This window comes from Miniopterus natalensis, chromosome 2, assembly GCF_054644295.1.
Source record: "Miniopterus natalensis isolate mMinNat1 chromosome 2, mMinNat1.hap1, whole genome shotgun sequence".
In the NCBI taxonomy this organism is placed as follows: Eukaryota; Metazoa; Chordata; class Mammalia; order Chiroptera; family Miniopteridae; genus Miniopterus; species Miniopterus natalensis.
In genome coordinates, this window is record NC_142082.1 from 161556067 (window position 1) to 161575355 (window position 19289).

General features: G+C 38.3%; 1 protein-coding gene across 2 annotated transcripts in view; it reads left to right on the forward strand.

The window, feature by feature from the left end:
- The window catches only part of LMO3 (LIM domain only 3), a 58335-nt gene that overhangs the window by 1499 nt on the left and 37547 nt on the right, over window positions 1-19289 (forward strand). Inside the window, exons 1-3 of one of the 2 annotated variants that reach the window (XM_016197423.2) lie at window positions 1879-2030; window positions 2236-2302; window positions 7464-7677. In XM_016197423.2, the coding sequence (XP_016052909.1) occupies window positions 7472-7677 (206 nt within the window). In that variant the 5' untranslated portion in view covers window positions 1879-2030; window positions 2236-2302; window positions 7464-7471. Of the gene's footprint in view, window positions 1-1878; window positions 2031-2235; window positions 2303-7463; window positions 7678-19289 lie in introns of those variants that run through there. The other variant, XM_016197424.2, reaches the window with a different exon arrangement.

A 19289-nucleotide genomic window follows, 5' to 3' on the forward strand; every position in this document is an offset into this window, starting at 1 on the left:
ATTACAGAGCAGCAGTTGCCAGCGAGGGGTAACAGATCATACAGTTGGAGGGAAAAAAATCTCATCTCCTTGAACATAATTAATTTAATTGTCCTCATTAGCTGTACCATTTGTTTTGATTTTATTTCTCCCTTTCCCCACACATACTTCTCCCTCCCTCCCTCTTTCCTTCTTCTCAGTGCATTGGCTGAGAGAGAGCACGCATGAGACACACACACACACACACACACACACACAGACACTGGGGTGTTTTCAGAGTGGCTGGAGCAGAGAGGTGGGGTACAACAGCGGGAGCCGTGCGGATGGGTGAGGTGCATGTGTGCCTGCTTAGACGGGCCAGAAAAGCCAAACTTAAGAAATCAGCCTATGTCCAGAGCAAATCAACTGAAGGGGTTCTTACTAATCCGCCGTCTGTGACTTTCGTTATTTTTCAGGTTAGTTCTGAGTTTTGTTGCCTTTTAAAAGGAGAGGAAAGCAAGCCACATACTATTTTATTATGAGCTTATTAAAAAGGGGAAGGGATAAAAAAATAAGTTATCAATGTTGTACCATTATTCTCTAGGAGGAGAGGCATAATTTAGCCTAAATATTCATGGGGGAGGGGGTGCTTTAATTCCCCCCCCCCCCCAACTAGAACTAGGTTAAAACTGATGGTGCTGAGAATAAAAAAGTTTTTTTGGAGTTCAACAACTGACTCTTTCTTGGCCCTTAAAACATCTCAGCCAGTGTCATTCAAATCTGGACTATTTTTAAGCTTGACCTTTGACAGGGCTTTAGAAAATCTGGTCAGGATGCTAAGACAGTTGCCAAAAAGAGAAGAGGGCTTTGAATTTTAAAAACTTAGAGAAATAATAAGATACTTTAAAGCTACTAGTGGCCTTTACAAATGTAAAGTTAAGAGGAGAGGAGGCTGGAGAGGATGGGACCAGTTTCAGGGGGGGAAAAAAAAAATCATCTGACCAGGCCTCTAAAACAAGCCTGTGAAGGAGGGAATGACGGTGAAGACACTCAAGGGCCCTTTGGCCAAGGCAGTCCTGAAAACGTGTTTACGGGCGTTCTTGGGTGTTTTCCATTCTGACATGTACATTTTAAATGGTAAGAAATTCAGGTAATTTCAGGGAGTGTTTAAGTGGGGCATGGGAGGGGGGCGAGCGTGGGTCAGTGGGGAACAAGTTCCGTTGGTTCCTGGGCCATTGGATTCAGGGGGCAGGGGAGTGTGGCATCTGCTGGGTCCACTTGTGTGGCAGACCTGCCCCGCGGAGCCGCGACTTGAGAGAGTTCCTTAGCGGAAGTCAGAGCCCGGGCGGCCGCAGCCAGCCCCCGACCTTTCTGAAAGGGGAGGGTCGTGTGCTTCCCCACCGCCTCCCGGTAGCAGTTTCATTCCTTTGCTTTTATTTTTAATTTCCATAATTGGCGGCTTCAGCAATGGCTTTGGGAGGCAGTTTGCTTTAAACGCGGCCACCTACTCCAAAATGCCCGGGTTATTTTAGGAACCCTGCTCTTGCCCCCCGGAGCCCGGTTCGCAGGACTTCTTCTGGACGGGTCCAGGAGGCAGGGTCCTTCCCGAGTCGCCTCCTGCGGAGGTCACTTTTGTGCGCGCAGGGTCGTCCCCAGCGTTTGTGAGTAGCATATGCATGTGGTTGTGCTGACTGCACTCGCAGGCTTGTAAATTTTCACCCTGGGAAATTAGCAACAAAGCCCGATCTGTCTCGCGGCTGCTTTGCACTTTCCGAGGGCGGCTGTACTTGACTGAGCTGCAGAGCAGGCACCGGAGAGCGAGCGAGCGAGCGGGGGGAGGGAGGGCAGGAGCGGAGGGGAGGGGAGGGGAGGGTGGGGGCGAGAGGTAAATAGTCTTAAATCGGAAGGGAGCTGCTTCTCTGTGGTCTTGACAAGCGCTGCCTGGGCTCCGCCGGCTCAGTAATAACTGAGTGACCTTTTCTTTGGCTGTATTATGTCTGGCTGGGAAGGGATTGCATTTTGCAGCTGAGAGCCGGGGCTTCCTTCAGCTCGGCTCCTTGCGTGCTGCTGGGGTAAGTTGTCTTGAGCCAGGACGGAGAGAGAGAGCCTCGGACAGCAGTTGCCTAAAAGGAGGACACCTGTGGCTCAGATGCGGTCAACACCATTACTTGGCGGATCCTTGAGGACCTCATTATTTTAAACTTAAAAAAAAATAGAGATTCCCTCCCCCTCTTTTTTTTTTTTTTCAAACAATGCTTCTTTTTGACCTTTCCCAAGGAGAAGCGCTACAAAGCAGCCACTGTGCTTTCTGAACCGCCTCCCCCTGTATCGCTTAATTGAGAAGGTAAGTGCAGCAACTGTGTCCACACGCGTCGGCTTATTTGCGGTGTGTGTGTGTCTGCGGGTGCGCGCGTGCGTGTGCGGATGTGGTATTTTTTTTTTTTTTTCCTAACCCGAGCCTCCTAATGAGGCATAAACTGGAGCTGCAGCCCAGCTCCGCACTGCAACTTTCGCTCGGGCTGCAGCTCTGCCGAGACGGTTTTGTTTAAATCATGCGAGGCTTCATTATTTTTATGATGAGACATGAAATGCAAGCGGAAGATGTAGGTGGAAGGAGGGAGAGCGGCTGCGGCGCGGAACGTTGCAAGTACGACTCGAGTGGCTAATAGGCAAAGTTCATGCTGAATTGCAGCGTTTCCACACCCCTGACTCCCGGGGACAGAGTGGCAGGGAGAGTTTGGCGTTAGGACATGTTTGCTCTGTCCCGACCACAGGCGAGGAAGTCGGTCCTAGATGGGTTCCGGAGCCCTCTTCTCCTTACTTGCTGGAATTCACGAACCCCCACCTCCAAGAGTTGCAATTGCAACCTTTTGGTTCTTGTGGACACTTCTTCCTCTCCCCACTCTGCCATGACACAGTGTGTTCCCTACAAGATGGAAAAGTGACTCTTTGGGCAGGAGGGGTTGTTGGGGAGAAGTGGCCAGAAGAGCGAGATTCCGGGGAACCAGGTGCCTATGTCCTAATAGGTTCAGATGCAAACTGATGCAGCACATTTGTACGGGGCACTTCCCAGATAGCTGTTATGAAATACAACTCAGATTTATGATCTTTTTCATATTGAACATGATATGCTATGCTAACGCTGCATGTGACAGTTTAATCAAATCCATTTGTTACCACGAAGCTAAAAGGGGCCGCTGGGATTTTAGGATTACGGGCAGAGTTAGGGAAGCATGTGGCTTTGTCATTCGCCATCATTTTGCACACCGCCACGCTGCGAGGGGCTGAGTGTGCGCCGCGTCTCGTCTGGCCGCACTCGTCCCTTCCCCCACCCCCTGCCGCCACTCCGACCCGCTCCCAAAGTGGCTTCACAATAGTCGGTCCTCAGCGGGGTAGGCTGCGCACCAGGTCCGCACTTGAGCTAAATAAGGAGACCCCTTTCCGCGCCTACCTTTGAGCTCGGTCCTCAATGCGAAGCCGCTGCAACTCAGGCACGCCTAAATCAACTCATGCAGAAAAAGGAGAAAAGTTTTGGTAAGGTTACAATCTATCATGGATGCACTTAGCCGGCGCTCGGCACTCTTGGCTGCTCAAAAGCCTCCCTGCTCTTCCGCTGCTTTTGTGTCTTTCTAAAAGATCCAAAATATTATTGTTGTAACTGCTTTGAAAGACTGCTGCTTAAACCAATTAATCCGGCTAGGTGCAACAAATACTGCTACATTCTTTGCAAACCATCCCTGTGTGGATGCAAAGACACAACCACAAAAGGCTGGAGCATAACTCCGCCAGGGATTCTTTGTTAGAGTGTATGTATGTTTCTTATTTTTTTTTTTTTTTATTTTGCATGTGAGCTGCATCAAAATTGAACTCAGTCTTGCAAATCTCTTGTTGGCCTTTGCCAAGCACTAGCACTTTGCTGCCATGGTAACTGTAATTAAACTGATAAGAGTGGAAAAATGTCAGTATCTCTGAGCCTTGCAGCTGCATTGGAGAAAAAGGGAATCAAATTGGTTCCCAGCTCCATTGCTCAAAAAGGGGAGGGGGTGGTGGAAAGATGGGGGGGGGTTGGGAGTTGAAGGGGCAGAACAGAGTTAAGCAGCTCCAGTGCCTGAGATCTGGGGACATCTATTTGCATTGTTGTCCCTTAGGGGGCTGCAGCCTGTAGGGATGCTCTGGGCCAGTGAACAGAGAGAAACAAGCTTTTAGGCCCAATCCAGTTCTCCAGTCGGGGCTGGGGGCTGGGAGAGGATCAGGATGGGCAGGAGGAGAGAAAATCTTTTGTTTGGTACCTCTTGGCAATCGAATGGCCATGTTGGCCAAATTCTTTTAATCTGTGTCACTGCTCCCAGCTGCAGAACCTGCATTCCCATTTTAGCATCTTCCTGAGGCACCTCATCTCTGCCAACCCCCTTTATGCATTCCCTCTAACAATTCCTTCTCCCAAATTGTTCTCTCGGAGTCTTCCGACGGGGACAAAATGTTTTCCATTCACTATGTGTAGTTAGTCCAGAAATATAAAAGACTGTGTCTAAGTGCTGCAAATCTTTTATTATGATTATTTTTTTTAAACCCCTGTGTGTTGTGGAGTTGTGGTTACTTTGTTGTGTTAACTACTGAAGCTGAGGCTGCGCGGATGAATGGCACAGAACAAGGGAACATAATGGAGGCAATCAACCGTTAGACCGCCTCACAATGCAATCCAGGCAATTAAAAGCTCACCAGAGTTTAAATGAAATGGTTCTACTTATTTCTGCACACCACACTGCACAGGCTATTATTTATGTCTTTTTTTTAATTATGATTTCCCTTAAACTGTCAAATAACTCAGAATGGCAGGGTCTCAGAGGCAATAAGAATTTCCCTCAGAACAATTTACATGCCAATCTTAAACTAGTTATGAGTCCTGATGTGCTATGAGCAACTTGTGCAGTGTTTCTCAGCTCCAAACCCATAACTCTACCCAGACCTGTTCTCTGGATAGTGAGGGGAGGCTGCTGACTGCTTTATGCCTTTTAGGTTCATGGCAGAGTGGTGACTACAAAATAGTTATTTTTCTACAGCTGGTAAAGTTACATAGGATTGAAAAGATTTCCTTTTCAAGAGAAGTGTGAGGATGTGCTCTGAAAGAAGGCACCGGAATGGAGTGTAAAATATCAAATTCCTTTTACGCCCAAGGCCAAACAGAATGCAAGAGTTTCAAATATTAATTGGCCTCTGAGTGCTAAATTAAAATGTCAACACAACAAAAACATTTTGTGAAGACAAGCAGGGCAGTGCTGCTTATGCCAAATGTTGGTATTCCCTGTCTTGGTTTCAAAGCATTTTGAATAAAGATAGCTGACCTTCCAGGCTTGATGGTAGTAACACAACTCAGAAATACAGCTTAGCTACAACTAAGAGGTATTTTTACAAAATAAATTGAGCTTTGTGATATAAAAAATAATAGCCTATAAATTGGATAATTAGAATAGCCACTCATAACGTATCTCTAGATGTTTTCAGTAATGAAATCCAGAATGTCACTCAGTAAATCAAAATTTCTCCCTCCCCCTAGGTATATGGTTAAGAGGCACTAGGGTAAGATCTGTACTATAATTAATGGGATTCATTCCTTGTGGAACCTTGCTAGAAGACAGCAAGTAGTTCTGATCAAAGAAACTTCATTTGTTAGAAGTTCTAGAGAGTGAGATTTAGCAGAGCTATCAAGGGTTATGATTAATCTACACTAGACCCTTAGCTCCTTCAAAGAAAAGGAACAGAAAGCAGGCTATAGGAATACCACCTGCTCTTCTGTGCAAACCCAGCTGCTAGTTTGCAGCTCCGGAGACCACAGCTATGCAGATCATGCAGAAAGAACAGCCACCCTGCTTTCTTCCGTGCCATTGCCTACTCCATGACTCTAACCAGACAAGTTATTTTCTAACGGAAGTTCAACATCAGAACAGTGTTATGTGCAATTCATGTATTGTTTGTAGCTGGGAAAGTTATCCATCTGAGAGGGTATGGTGCCTTGATGTCTCCTAATCAGTGTGATTTACAAAAGAAAACGACAGTGAAGGAAATAGAGGCAGTCTTCAGAAGAAGGCATCAGAGGAAACTGAAGAAGGTTTAACTATTTTGTAAGAGGGAAGCACACAGAAAATGCTCAAGATTAGAGCTTGGCATTTCTTTTCTTGAGACTGTTTCAAGTGCATGCATATTTGGTGTTTGGTATCCTTCTGTGTCCAAGTTTAAAACTTTATGCCTAGGAGAGGAAGCAGGGGGACCTCGGGACTGTAGGAGGGCCACCAAGTCTAGTGTTTAACTGTTGTTCAGCTTTGAGCGAATCCCTTAACCTCTCTTAGGCCTCCGTATCATAATTTGTAAAATGAGGGAGTTTGGAATTGATGGATGTTGATGGTATTTTACAGTGTTTAAAATAAGTTATCTAATAAATATGAAGCTCTGAATAGTTGGTCCAGCATTGTTTTTTTTAAAGCTGGGTGTTTGACAATTAGAAAAGATTTACTTGAGCGAATATTCTTTCAAATTTCAGTCAAGTTGTAAAATCCATAGAACCCAGCTAGACTCCTTAATTATGATGGGTATATATATTGCCAAAATATAGAAATGTCCCTATGTCTATTATAGCATTATGTAATATACATACTGTACATAATACATTTATCTATATATGCATAATTTTATGTATATTTAGACTTTACCTTCTGTTGTTTTTTTCTTCTAAAATATAAATAAGTGCATGTGAAAGGAAATAAATTATATAGTCATATCTTTAGCTTTTATGAGAGTATGTAGTAGTATATAGTTAGGTAATCTGCCATTAATAGAGGCACTGAATGATGCCTCTATTAAATACATTTTTTAATTTTAACATAATGAATACTTTGAAATATCAGAGGCACAAAAGGAAGTATTTGGATGCAAACAAGTAATATAGGATTAGTAAACTTTTGGGGTGATGGTACTGTGTACTTAACTATAAGCATCTTGACTGCTAAGTAAGGATAGTGTAATCCTATAAGGGTGCACTGTCCTGTCATCAGGCACATATTAAGTACAATTTTTAATCAATTAAAAGCCCTCAATTTTGACTCCTATAGTTTGCATGGACTAGTGTGTTAAATAGCTTTCTTTTGAGATTGCTAGCCATTTACTCACATTTTATCCCTAAAGGAACTGCTCTATGTAGAGAATGGCAGCACTATAAAATTATTTAATGTTATTGAACTTTGCGTATGTACATAATGGCATTTTACTGCGTACAACATGAATTCACTACCTTCACTGCTTTATTTGTGTGACTTTAGAAATGATTTAATAAGAACTTTATAAAGTTTGAGCCTTTCTGTTTCCAGAATTTAGTTTGATTTTACTGTGGCCCTAAAGAAAGACTCACCCTGCTTGAACAAGGCCATATGAAATATTTAACTTGTTTGAGGTCTTTCGACATCTTTCAGTTCTTTCTTGTAGTCCCAGTTCTCTTTTTTGTTGTCTTCTTTTAGGTATACAAATGCTCTCAGTCCAGCCAGACACCAAGCCGAAAGGTTGTGCTGGCTGCAACCGAAAGATCAAGGACCGGTATCTTCTAAAGGCCCTGGACAAGTACTGGCATGAAGACTGCCTGAAGTGTGCCTGCTGTGACTGTCGTTTGGGAGAGGTGGGCTCCACCCTGTACACTAAAGCTAATCTTATCCTTTGTCGCAGAGACTATCTGAGGTAGGAATGATCTTTGCACACCAGTGATGACTAGATTCCTTTTAAAATACTTTTGTAAGTGTTTTTGTTTTTGTTTTTGTTTGTTTGTTTGTTTGATTTCCTTACTACCAGCCTATATTTCTGAAAGATGTTGACCTGTCAAAATGTTGCAGGTGCCTCTTAAGCAAATTATTGCTTACCCAGTGGCCAATATTTAAAGTGTTTCAATTTGGCTTGCCTGGCTTCTCATATTTAGGGATAGGTTATTCCACTGCCTGTATTGAAACTGCCAGTTCATGTCAAGGACATATTTGGGAGAAATCAGCATATCAGTTTTTTATTAGACTGTAAGCGACAAGATGGGCTGAGCAGCCATAACACAAAATATTCAACTATCTTTCTGTTTCAGATTTGTCAGAGAAAATCTATTTGAAATTCTCAACTTATATTTATTAGTATATTTATTATCCAATTTTGAAACTTTCCCAAGTTGTGAATACATCTTTGCCCCATGGCATTCCCAGTGATCATCGTGAGATATCACTGAGCATTAACAGCCTCAGACTTGCCAGTAGCTGTGTGGGAATTAACAAAGTAAAGATCCCCATGATTGTGGGGCTATGACAGCCACTGTCCTCACTGCAAACATCTGAACAGTGTCAGGACAGGGCAGATGTTCTCACGTATGAAGCCACGAAGCTGACTAAACTTGTTTCCCAGCATTAAGTACTCAACACATGAACTTCTATTTAAGAAAAAGTATTTTGCTTTCCAGGGAACTTTGTGACCTGAGTCAGCTGCAAATTACTTACATTAATAAAGTAAGAGCTATCAAATTAGAGAAATGATATATGCCATCATTTGGGTTTCATGTTTGATATAATTAATCATTTTTCTAGTCTAACATTAAGAGATTTCTTTTGAATTTTTCCCCCCTTATGACTCAAAATTTATCAATTGGCAGTAACTCCTTAACCATCTTGGTCATTTGGAGAAGTACCTTCTAGGAAATTTAGTGTTTCTAATATATAATTCAGTTGTTTTTCAGTCCAATTTCATCTTGATGTATAAAAATATAGTTTGATTAATAGTACTCACAAGAGGGTGAATCCAGTACTGTTTTTCAAATTCTAGCATTAGCCTCATCTGACAGCCTCTTGACTAATTATGACCACTTGTTACTCCTCTGCGTTCTTGTGCTCAAAATACATGCAAGGTGCCAGCAATGAGAAGTGACTCTACAGCGAGGATTTCCCTCGTTGTGGTGGCACAACTGATCAGAATTAACTTATTGCATGAATTCTTTTAGAACTGCAGTCTTTGAACTCCCCCCTTTGAAATAAAAATTCCTCCTCCGCTCATTGTGAATCAGAGCCTCATTTCTACATAGAGCATTTGTTTTCCTTTTACTGACTTAACATTTGCTTCCTAGTTTTGCTTTAACTTCACCGACCAATAAGTCATGCTTTTTTTTTAACTCTTTTTGGCTTTTACTTTTGTTTACAACTGCAGTATCTCAAATGGATTTATGTAGCAACAATTGCAAAACAAGAAGTTTATATAGTTTGGCAAGGTTAAGGTGTCCTAATAAGCAATAAAGACAGAATTAAGTTAAATTTAAAGAAATTCTTTGAAAATACCTGGATTTTACTTAAAATCAAAAAATGTGAATTTGCCAATGAAATACCTCTGTCGTGAGTGAAGCTGTTTTGCAGTTGTCAATATAATCGCGAGCGAGAAAGTAACCCTGGGCTTGTTCTGTTTCATTCTTCCTTATGGTAATAAAATATGATATTCAATTGCTATTTGATATCCCAAGTATTTGTTTTGTAGAAGGGAATTTTCAAAAAAGTTTTCGTATCAGAAATTCTTATCTATCTCCAAAAGTGTCCATATGTTGCTCTTTGTGATATAAGTTAGTTAATTTCTGAGAGGCTCAAACTTTTAATGCTTGTTAACCAATTTTTAGAAATTTATATCTTTCAAATATAAACCCTGGTCCTGATGGCCAATATATTCATTTCTCAGAGTGCAATTTCCTTTTAAATTGGTCATTACCTCATTAATGGCTAGTTGTTATGTTAACAGCCTAAAGGTTGTTAACATTTCAAACTAAGTTGTTAACAGCAAGCTTATCCCTTATTTAAACTGAAGGTTTGTTGTATATAATGTGACTTCTTTGGCAACTAGTAATTCATCAACACTTGAAAATTGCAGACGTGAAATGAGAAATTGGTATGTGAGTAAAAACACTGCCTTATGTATTATAGATTCTGCCACAGATGTGCTATTTAGTTTTATGTGGAAAGCATGTAGCTCTGTGAGATTGTGTGGATGTTCAACAGCATGTCTCTGATTGGCACATTAAAATAGTCTGATTCTATATATCAGATGGGCAGATACAATCAAGCAAATACTATTTACAAGTTAATTTCTTTTGAATGTGTATAAATAGTCATTCAAAATGTTTATTGAATGCCTGCTGCATGAAAGGCATAATTTTAGGTAATGGGTGAAATAACTGACTGAAAAAGGGAGGTGTCCCTAAAATTGTTACTATCTAATCGTTTAATAATTATACAAAATCTGCAATATGATCAGTGAACAAGTAGTATTCTGTGGCTGTTTCTCTTCTAGTTGTTCATATTTCTTTTCTGCATTTTGCATAGTCAGTGCTTAACCATTTAGTTAAAAATGGTTTGGTTTGGTTTTTGGCTTTTGGATGTTATATAAGTTTCTTACAGGTTTGTATTTCTCTAAGTCACTGGGCATCTAAGTAAGAATATGGAAAATGATAAAGAAAACATAGTTTACCTATACTAGTAAATTATTTGTTATAGGTTTATCCTGGGCAAGATAATTTTTTCATATCTATAAAAGAGTGACATATTTTTGACAATTGTATTTAACTTTCTAAAAACTCCTTCTTCCAAAAAAACAACCACCAAAACAACAACAAAAAAACATTTTTAATTATGAACAGTGATTCTTGAAGCTCTAACATTTTATTTTGCCATAGTTGGAGCAATGATAGTGATTACCTGTTTTTACAAGTTTCTTGGATGATGAATATAAGAATTTAAATCATGTTTTCCTATGGGTTATCAAAACTATGATTGTGGTCAATTTTATTTCTCTCGGATTTTTTTTTTCTCCTTTGTGGCACAATTAGCTATATTTAAGAAAAAGAAAAGATTTTACAGTTTATGTGCTGAGTTTCAAATCTGAGCAGTTCCCTCTCCATAACGGGGCTGGTATAATGTAGTTTATCCTTCTGCAGAATATAAAATGCACGGATCTGATGAGAGAGAATTTGCCAGTTTGTAGGATTGCCCCCCACCTTCATTCATCACTTAAAGAAACAGAAGGATTGACTTTCAAAAACTCCCTCTATTAACAGGCTTTCTGACTTAAACTATGAAGCCAATCTGCCCATCAGAATTTATATACCAAGACGTAGAAAGTTAACTGTTAAAAATGTATCCAACACATTTATAACTTTATATTATTAAAAGATGAGCTATGGCCAATTAGAATGGAAGCATCTTTATACCTTGAACTAGAGCTTAAAATTAATAGACTGCCTAAAAGATGAACAATTATTGTATAAAAACAGCAAAGTTTTAGTAATGGTATTTGCAGGACTCTAATCACTGCCAAACTATCATCTTTATTTCAGTTTGGAAAATATGAATACAGTAGTTAATGTATAATTAGAGTTTTAAAATTAAGATCTCATGGCAAGTGTTAAGAAGTCAGAACCAGGAGAAATAACAAAATACTTTTCAACTTGGAGGCAGTAAAGAATGTCAGAATTTATCACTCAGGTTTTGGGGTAATTTTTGCTTGTTTTTTTGCTAAGCCTAAAACTTCTTACTTGTGGTACATTTTATACATTAAGTTGATACAGGCTGTGTCTTGTATCTCTATGAATGGTGTCTTACCAGGGAAGGTATCCACAGCTCTTTGCTGTGGTATGTTCCATAGGAGCTACTTATAGCTCTTCTGATGTCAGAAGCTGAAAGTGTCTGATATAAATTTTAATTCAATTTTCTATTTTTATATACGAGGATGGTTTCTTTAAAATGAAACTACAGAGAAAGAGCAATGCTTTATGCTCCACCAGAGTTGCCAATTAACAAAAAGGATTTGAAGTTGCTGTGCTTACTACAAATTAGTGCTTTAACATAATGATATAATAACTTTAAAATAGAAAATAAAAATCAAATGCTACATATAGCATTAATGTAGCTATAACTTTATTTCACACTGATCAAACCTGATGCCTCTAAATTTTTACATAAAGTTAAATTAATATTAGTGAATAATTGAGGCTTTAAAAGAAAACATGAGTATGTTGTTAATATTACTTTATCTGACAGTTTACTGCACGATTTTTTAATGTTGAATAAGGTGTTCATTTTTTCCCCTTCATTGTCATCTTTTTAATATTGGGCAGTTGAAAATATGTTATTTGAAAAATAGCTTTTATTCATAATTCTAAAAATTTAATCTTTTATATGGAATAGAACTCCTTCCAAATAAGCGTTTTCCTTTTCTACAGGCTTCATTGAAACTTTCTTAACACTTTATTATAGCCCTAACTTTTACCGTATTTAAATGTTTAAGCTAATCTTAGTATTAGGAAATATTTTGACATATGAGTGTATTAGACTCTATTGTCTGCTAAAAAACACTTATATTTCTTGCAAATTATCTTACCTTATTTATTGCTTTATAAAAAGTTGTCATTTTAAGTCCATTTTTCTGTTTGTTATAGTGAAGCATTATTAAATTCTGTTTTAAATATTTTAGACTCTATACTGTTCATGGACCAGTAAAAATCAGGAGTGATAATTTGTTTTGTAAAATACTTTGGGAGAGTGCCCCTCAATGTCAACTTTTTTGCAATAACCTCTTTAAAATATTTTATCTACACAGATAATTTCTTATTTGTAAATTTTTCTTTCTGTCCTTAATTCTGTGATTCATCCATTTTCAGTGAGTGATTATTTAATATAGTTGTTTTGGTTGTGTGACTTTTTGTTTTGGTTTATTTGACAGACTTGAGATATTTTCGCTGAAAAGTCCACCTCCGCCCCAGCCAAGAATATTAAAAATACAAAAATACTTCATAATATTTCTATATCTTTAGCGTTTTTTTATCTTTTTATAAAGCATGGAATACTTCAGTCAGGATAGTTTTTACACATAAGATGGATAAGTTAGACATACCTGACTTAGCAGAAAAATATTCCGTTTCTACAAGTATACTTAGGATTAAATGCATCTGGAAGACCTACATTTGAGAATTGCTAAAATTGCTTATTTTGCACTTTATAAATACATAGAACTCCGGAAAAGAATATCTATTTTTGGTTGCTCTTAGAGTATATCAAAGTAAGCCAGCACTTCATTTATAAACTCACCATTAACTTCCATTAAATGACTAATAATAAATTTTAATGCTGTGTTTTGGCTGCATAAACATAATTTATTAAGGAATCTCATTTTTTAAATATGCTGAAAGTAGTAATTTTGTAAATGTTTTTGATGAATCTGTGCCTTGTAGAACTAGAAATGTATTATGTAGTTCAGTTTTCTGCCTCACATAAAAATTATATAGCCTAAAAGAAGAATTGCGCCAACCTAAACAACCATTATATTTTCATCATTACACTGTGAGGCACTGGAATCTTATTTTGGTATTTGGTTTGAAAATATTTTCCATTTCCTACGAGAATGCCTTCTATTATTCAAAATCATATCCTGCAACCTCATTCTATCTTTCAAAAAAAATTACCTAACATGTCTCACTTTTATCAATAAATGTTAAAATATATGAATTGTAAGTGCAGGACAAAATCTTGAAAATGAGGGAAGTAAAAATAAAATAACGTTCTGTTCAGTGGATAAGGTATTTTTCAAAAACAGCATTTGCAGTAGCCGTTTCTTTTAAAACGCATTTTCCTCTTGTTATAATTATCTAAGTCAGTTTACATAAGTGAGCACTCCCCGCTGGTCTGTGGAATTTCCCCTTGATAAGCATTTACAGTGGGGTAGGTGTATCTAGGCAAGCAGCACACACAGGTATGAGAATCTGTACAGCCTCAGGATGGTTAACTTTTGTCATAATTGACTTTTACCAGAGCACTACAGTGTGCAGGCTTTGAAACATAAAATTCAGATACTTGATGCCAGCTAATTGCTTAGTATTGAGAACGATAGCACTGACTTGTTTTTGCAGGGCGTTGACCATTCTAAGAGGAAAGACAAGTTTTATAATACTACAGAATGCCTAAATTTATTCCCCTGTGATCTTTAGCACCCAGCTCTATTTTTCTTAGCTTCTGTGGAGTTTGGTGCTGTCTGTTCTATTTGTTTCTACCATCGCAACATACGTGTTTTGATGGTTAACCACACATTTCCCTTTTCAGGGTATTTATAAGAGATGTATTTTGAGGTGGAAGTTCGCATTGTGAAGCAAGAAATGTGGCAGTTAGATTTTCATTTCTTACTTTAAAACAATTTCTTTTGCTTATTAAGGTGTCTTGTCCCTTATCATTGATATTAATGGATAACTTTTCTCTGAGGGATCTAAAACCGAAGCCTACTCTTTTATTACATTCATCAAACCTATTTATTATATTGACAGACTACACGCATCAGTCACCTGTGTTCACTATGCCATTTCTGCTCTCTGCCCTATGCTATCAAAACTTCCCGAGAGACCTTTTTCTCCTCAAAAATATTATTTTGTAGTTATGTAAAGACTCTAATTCTTTTGCTGAATTCTTTTCCTCCATAGTGTTAGTTTTTTTGTAATGCAAAAATCTCTAGCTGTGGAGCTGACTAGTGTTTCAGAAATCACACTTGAGATAAATAATCATCTTGGAAGAGTCAGATCCCTGATTTGAAGTTGGGAAATTAACATGAAGCTGAATGTATTAAGTTAGACTCTAACCAGCATGTGTTGTTATGATTCAATTTGATATTTAAAAACTCTCCAACTGGGCTACTGGGAAAATAAAAGACTCTTAGGAATTCAAAGATTCTTTGCAGAGGAGTATACCAAAGCCATATTTAAGTAAAATTGTTATTGCTAATGCAGTAACACATTGTCTACATTAAACCCATCCTACTAATAAAAACAGAAAATCCGTTTTAGTAAACAAAAATATCAGATATGACAAGGACTAGTAAGAGGGCAGAGAACTTCATAAAATGCGCTGATGCTCACATTTCATAGTAATCTTAATACCACAGAACAAAAATAAATTCCCATCTCATTTATGCCATCGGATCCCAACAGGCAACGTCAAGGGGAAAATAAATTTTCAACTTTGTTAGCTCATTCTTATTTTCTAAAACTTTTAGGATAATGACATTTCTCTTATAGCAATTCTAACAGAGATGCATACAATTTTTGAAATTATTTTATTTTTCTTGTTTTTAAAAGATTTCAAAATCTCTTAAGGAATATCCTTTAAGAAATTGTTCACAATTCACCAAAAATAGCAGATTCAAACTGTTACACTTTAAAATACCTGATGGCATTGAGCATGATGATTATTTTGTGTTTATCAACTTCTCAGTAAAAATATATTCTGACAACAGCTCAGGTTAGACTGTATAAGATGAGTGATTATACCTGTTCCTTTGCTTGGCTGGATGGGGGCAGCCGCCGGAGAGACAAATAGGAAAAGCAGCCGTAACTTCTAACACTAAACAGGAGGATTGGTTTCAACGGGCAGGCTTATTTGTATTTTACAGGTGAGAAGTTCAACTAGTCTGTGAACATAATTTTAAAACCTGTAAGTATTGCATGGAAATATTCACTGAGAGATGGATCCTTTGTGCTTTGAGAGATACAGAGAAATAATTATAAGTTATTGAATTGCCTTAAATTTTATAAACTAGTATTTTCTCTGGTCATTTATTAGTAAAGGATGAGAAATGTTCTGAGCAACAAGAACCCCTTCTTCTGCAGCAGGTCCTTGATAAGTGGGTCCTTGTTGGTGTTTATATTTATGATCACATATTTTGCTATCTCTAACAGTTTAAAAAGGAAACCGTTTAGTCAGTTAACAAATATTTGAGTGCCAATACTTTATTCCGATAAATAACGAATGTAGAATATTACATGTCTTTTTTTTTTTTTTTTAAATACATCTTTATTGATTTCAGAGAGAGGAAAGGAGAGGGAGAGAGAGAGAGAGAAACATCAATGATGAGAGAGTCATTGATCGAGCCCGCAACCCAGGCATGGGCCCTGACCGGGAATTGAACCCCGATCGCCTGGATCCTAGGTCAACGCTCAGCCACTGAGCCACGCCCGGCCGGGCTAGAATATTACATTTCTAATTGATTTTATATAATATATAAATGTAAAATTATTAATATTTTACTATGTAAAGAAGAAGGGAGTCAGTCTGGGAATTTTGGGAAGAACTTAAAAAGACAAGTTATTTTGCATATTTTCTACAACTGATGTAGTCACCATTGTTTTTAAATAACTAAGGAAAATATTTAAAGAGTTTTAGCCTAATTATGTCCCATGGAGCCAACGTAGAGAATGAAAAAATGTATAATCAAGAGAGATTAGAAAAAATTTTAAGAACAGAGGTTATAAATAAGTAAAACTTAAGCTCTGTAAAAATCCTTCTGTAAGCCAGTACTCTTATAAAGGCTGAGCTTCAAGCTTCATAGTTAATAGTTTGGATGCAGAGCAAGATAGTTAGCTCTGTAACTTTCACGCTCTTTGCATTGTTTCATCTCTTATCACAGATATTGCTAAACTGTCAACAGAGGTACAACTAATATCCCTTGCAAAATGCTTAGGCCCCATTTTCCCATTCAACAAATATTACTCTATATACTCTAAGCTACAAGAATCCCTTCCTCCACGGCACATCCTTGATGAGTGAGTACTACTGGTGTTTATGTTTTGCTATCTCTCTTAACAGTTTAAAAATGAAACCATTTAGTCAGTTAGAAATGCCCTGGATACTGCACTGAATAAAACACAGAAATACCTCCACCTCTTTCAGAGTTTATACTCTAGTTAAGGGAAGTAGATTATTAACAAAATAAGGACTGAGTACATTAGGAGATGATAAACACTACAGGAAAAATAGAGGAAGCAGTATAAGAGGCTTGCAGAATTTGTGTAGATGTGTGTGTGTACACGCATATGTGGGGCCAGAAGGAGGGAGAGAGGGAAAGGCAAGAATGGAAAGAGGACTTGGACACTAAGGAGGGTGCACTGGGAAGCCTTGTTGAGATAGTACCTTGAGTAAAGACCTGAGGAAATGGAAGGAGCTAGCCAGTGGTTGCATCGGAAGGACATTCTGGGCACAGGGAACAGCCAGTAGGAAGGCCTGAGATAGGAACTTGTCTGATGTGCTTGAGGAGCATCGAGGATGCTTGTGTGGTTAAAGTGAGAGTAGCCGCTCTGTGAGCCTGTAGTATCCCCTGTTGCTTTTACAACCTAGAATGCCCCTATGCTTCTCTAAGTGTCCTCTAAGAAAGTGGTAATACAGTCCGCCCTTCATATCCGCGGGTTTTACATCTGTGGATTCATCCAATTAAGGATTAAAAACAGTATTTTCAGTCCACCCTTGGGAATTTGTGGGTGCCAAAGGCCTAATGAATGCATTGTTCTACGTCACTTTAAGAGACTTGAGCATCTGTGGATTTTGGTATCCACAGGGGTCCTAGAACCAGTTCTTTGCAGATACTAGGAGTGACTACTTCCATTTGAGAACACCGTGAAGTTTATTCAATTAAGCTACTATGGACTGAATTCCCTTTGGGATTACAAAACTCATCTGCAAAATTGAATGGGATTATTTTTCATTTATTGTTTACTGGTAGTGTTTTTTTAGAGCCTTTTTATTTGGCCCCATGAACCTTGTTTGGTTTCTAGTTATGAAACGTGAATCAAAAATAGACCTCAGGATTCTATCATTTGGCTGTTGCTAATTCATAGGTATATTTGAGTTCAGGTGCACACATCTACATACATCTGCTAAAACAGTTAATGAGCTGTTTTTACATATAATATTTCAATGTGAAATATGAAAGAATGCCCATATTGATAAGCTAGGGCTGCCAACATAGCATGAATCAGAGTAAGAGCTTGGTCAAAGATTTTTCTAAACTCTATCCTGCATTCAATGTAATTGATATTTTTTGAATGCTTAGGTAATAAAAATGGCAAGGATGTGGATTTTTCTAAAGCTGACAATTTTCTACTCTTGAAGTGCAAACAGCAGTTATTCTAGGTCTGAATGGTGAATTTTTCCATTATTTTTAAGTCAAGTTGAGCTTTATTTCATTAAATTACTTTCTAGTACAAAATACTTAAAATATTTGCTCTAATTATCATAAATGTTTCCAAATTCAGCATATAGAGAAATTCATCAAGGACATATTGCTGTTTAAAACATTTTATTTAATCACATCCTTGATGAGATTAGATGTTACATAAGTGTTCTGTTTATACTTGTTTCTCACCCCTAACCTAACCCTAGCTCACTAATTTTAGTTTCACATCGAGAAGAGCTAAGTATTAATCTTCAAAACTAAAAGATGAGCATGCATTCCTATGTGTTAGAGTGGGATTTGTATGTACAAACTGCCTTTACTTTTAAAAATTAAAAAAAGTTAAACAAAACTTTAGATACAAATCAAAGTACTTGAACCTGTATGTATATTTATAAAATGGGCTGCGATGTATCATGGGTGTGGGCAGAGTTAATGGGTTAATGTTCCTTGAACCTTGGAAAGCAACCCCGTATGAATGCGTGAGCGTCCTACATGGTGGCCATCGAGACTCCATACAAAAAGGAGTGGGACACATACTTTTTCAGAAAGCCAGGAGGCGGTGGCCAGATGGCTTTATAAATCTTAATTCCTGCTGTCACCCTGCATATATCCGTGTGCTTCTTTTCGGTATCGTTTCTAGCAGCCCTCCTATTTTTTATGTTTTTTGGCAGGCGGGGCATCTGTTGGAATTGCCATTTTGTCCTGGTTGAGTTGAAGACTCATATTCCTAATCATTTTATGATTCTCACCTTCCAAAGATCAATTTAATCTTGATTTTAAGGAAATGTTGCTTGACCTTGAGCTGATAGTTTGCTTTGTCTTTAAACATCTTGTCAATGGTAGTTATTAAACTAACCATTATCATCTTTGGAACAGAGGTCACCTGGTGTGTTGTTTTTTTAATATGTTTTTATTGATTTCAAAGGAAGAGGGAGAGAGGTAGAAACATCAAGGATGAGAGCGAGGCTTTGATCAGCTGCCTCCTGCGTGCCCCCTACTGGGGATCGAGCCCGCAACCCCGGCATGTACCCTGACCACGAATCAAACCACCATCTCCTGGTTCATGGGTCGACACGCAACCACTGAGCCACCCTGGCTGGGCCACGCACAGTGTCTTTTAAATTATTTCACTGTGTGTTTCTCATTATTCCATCACATAAGCGTCGCCCTACTTCCACCAACTCTCATTAATGGCAGATTAGTCGTATGTTGCTAATATTGATGCGTTCATCTATCTGCTGGTTTTTACCTTCTTCGCATATCACTTTATAAAGAAAAAAAGCCACACAGTTCTCCCAAACTAG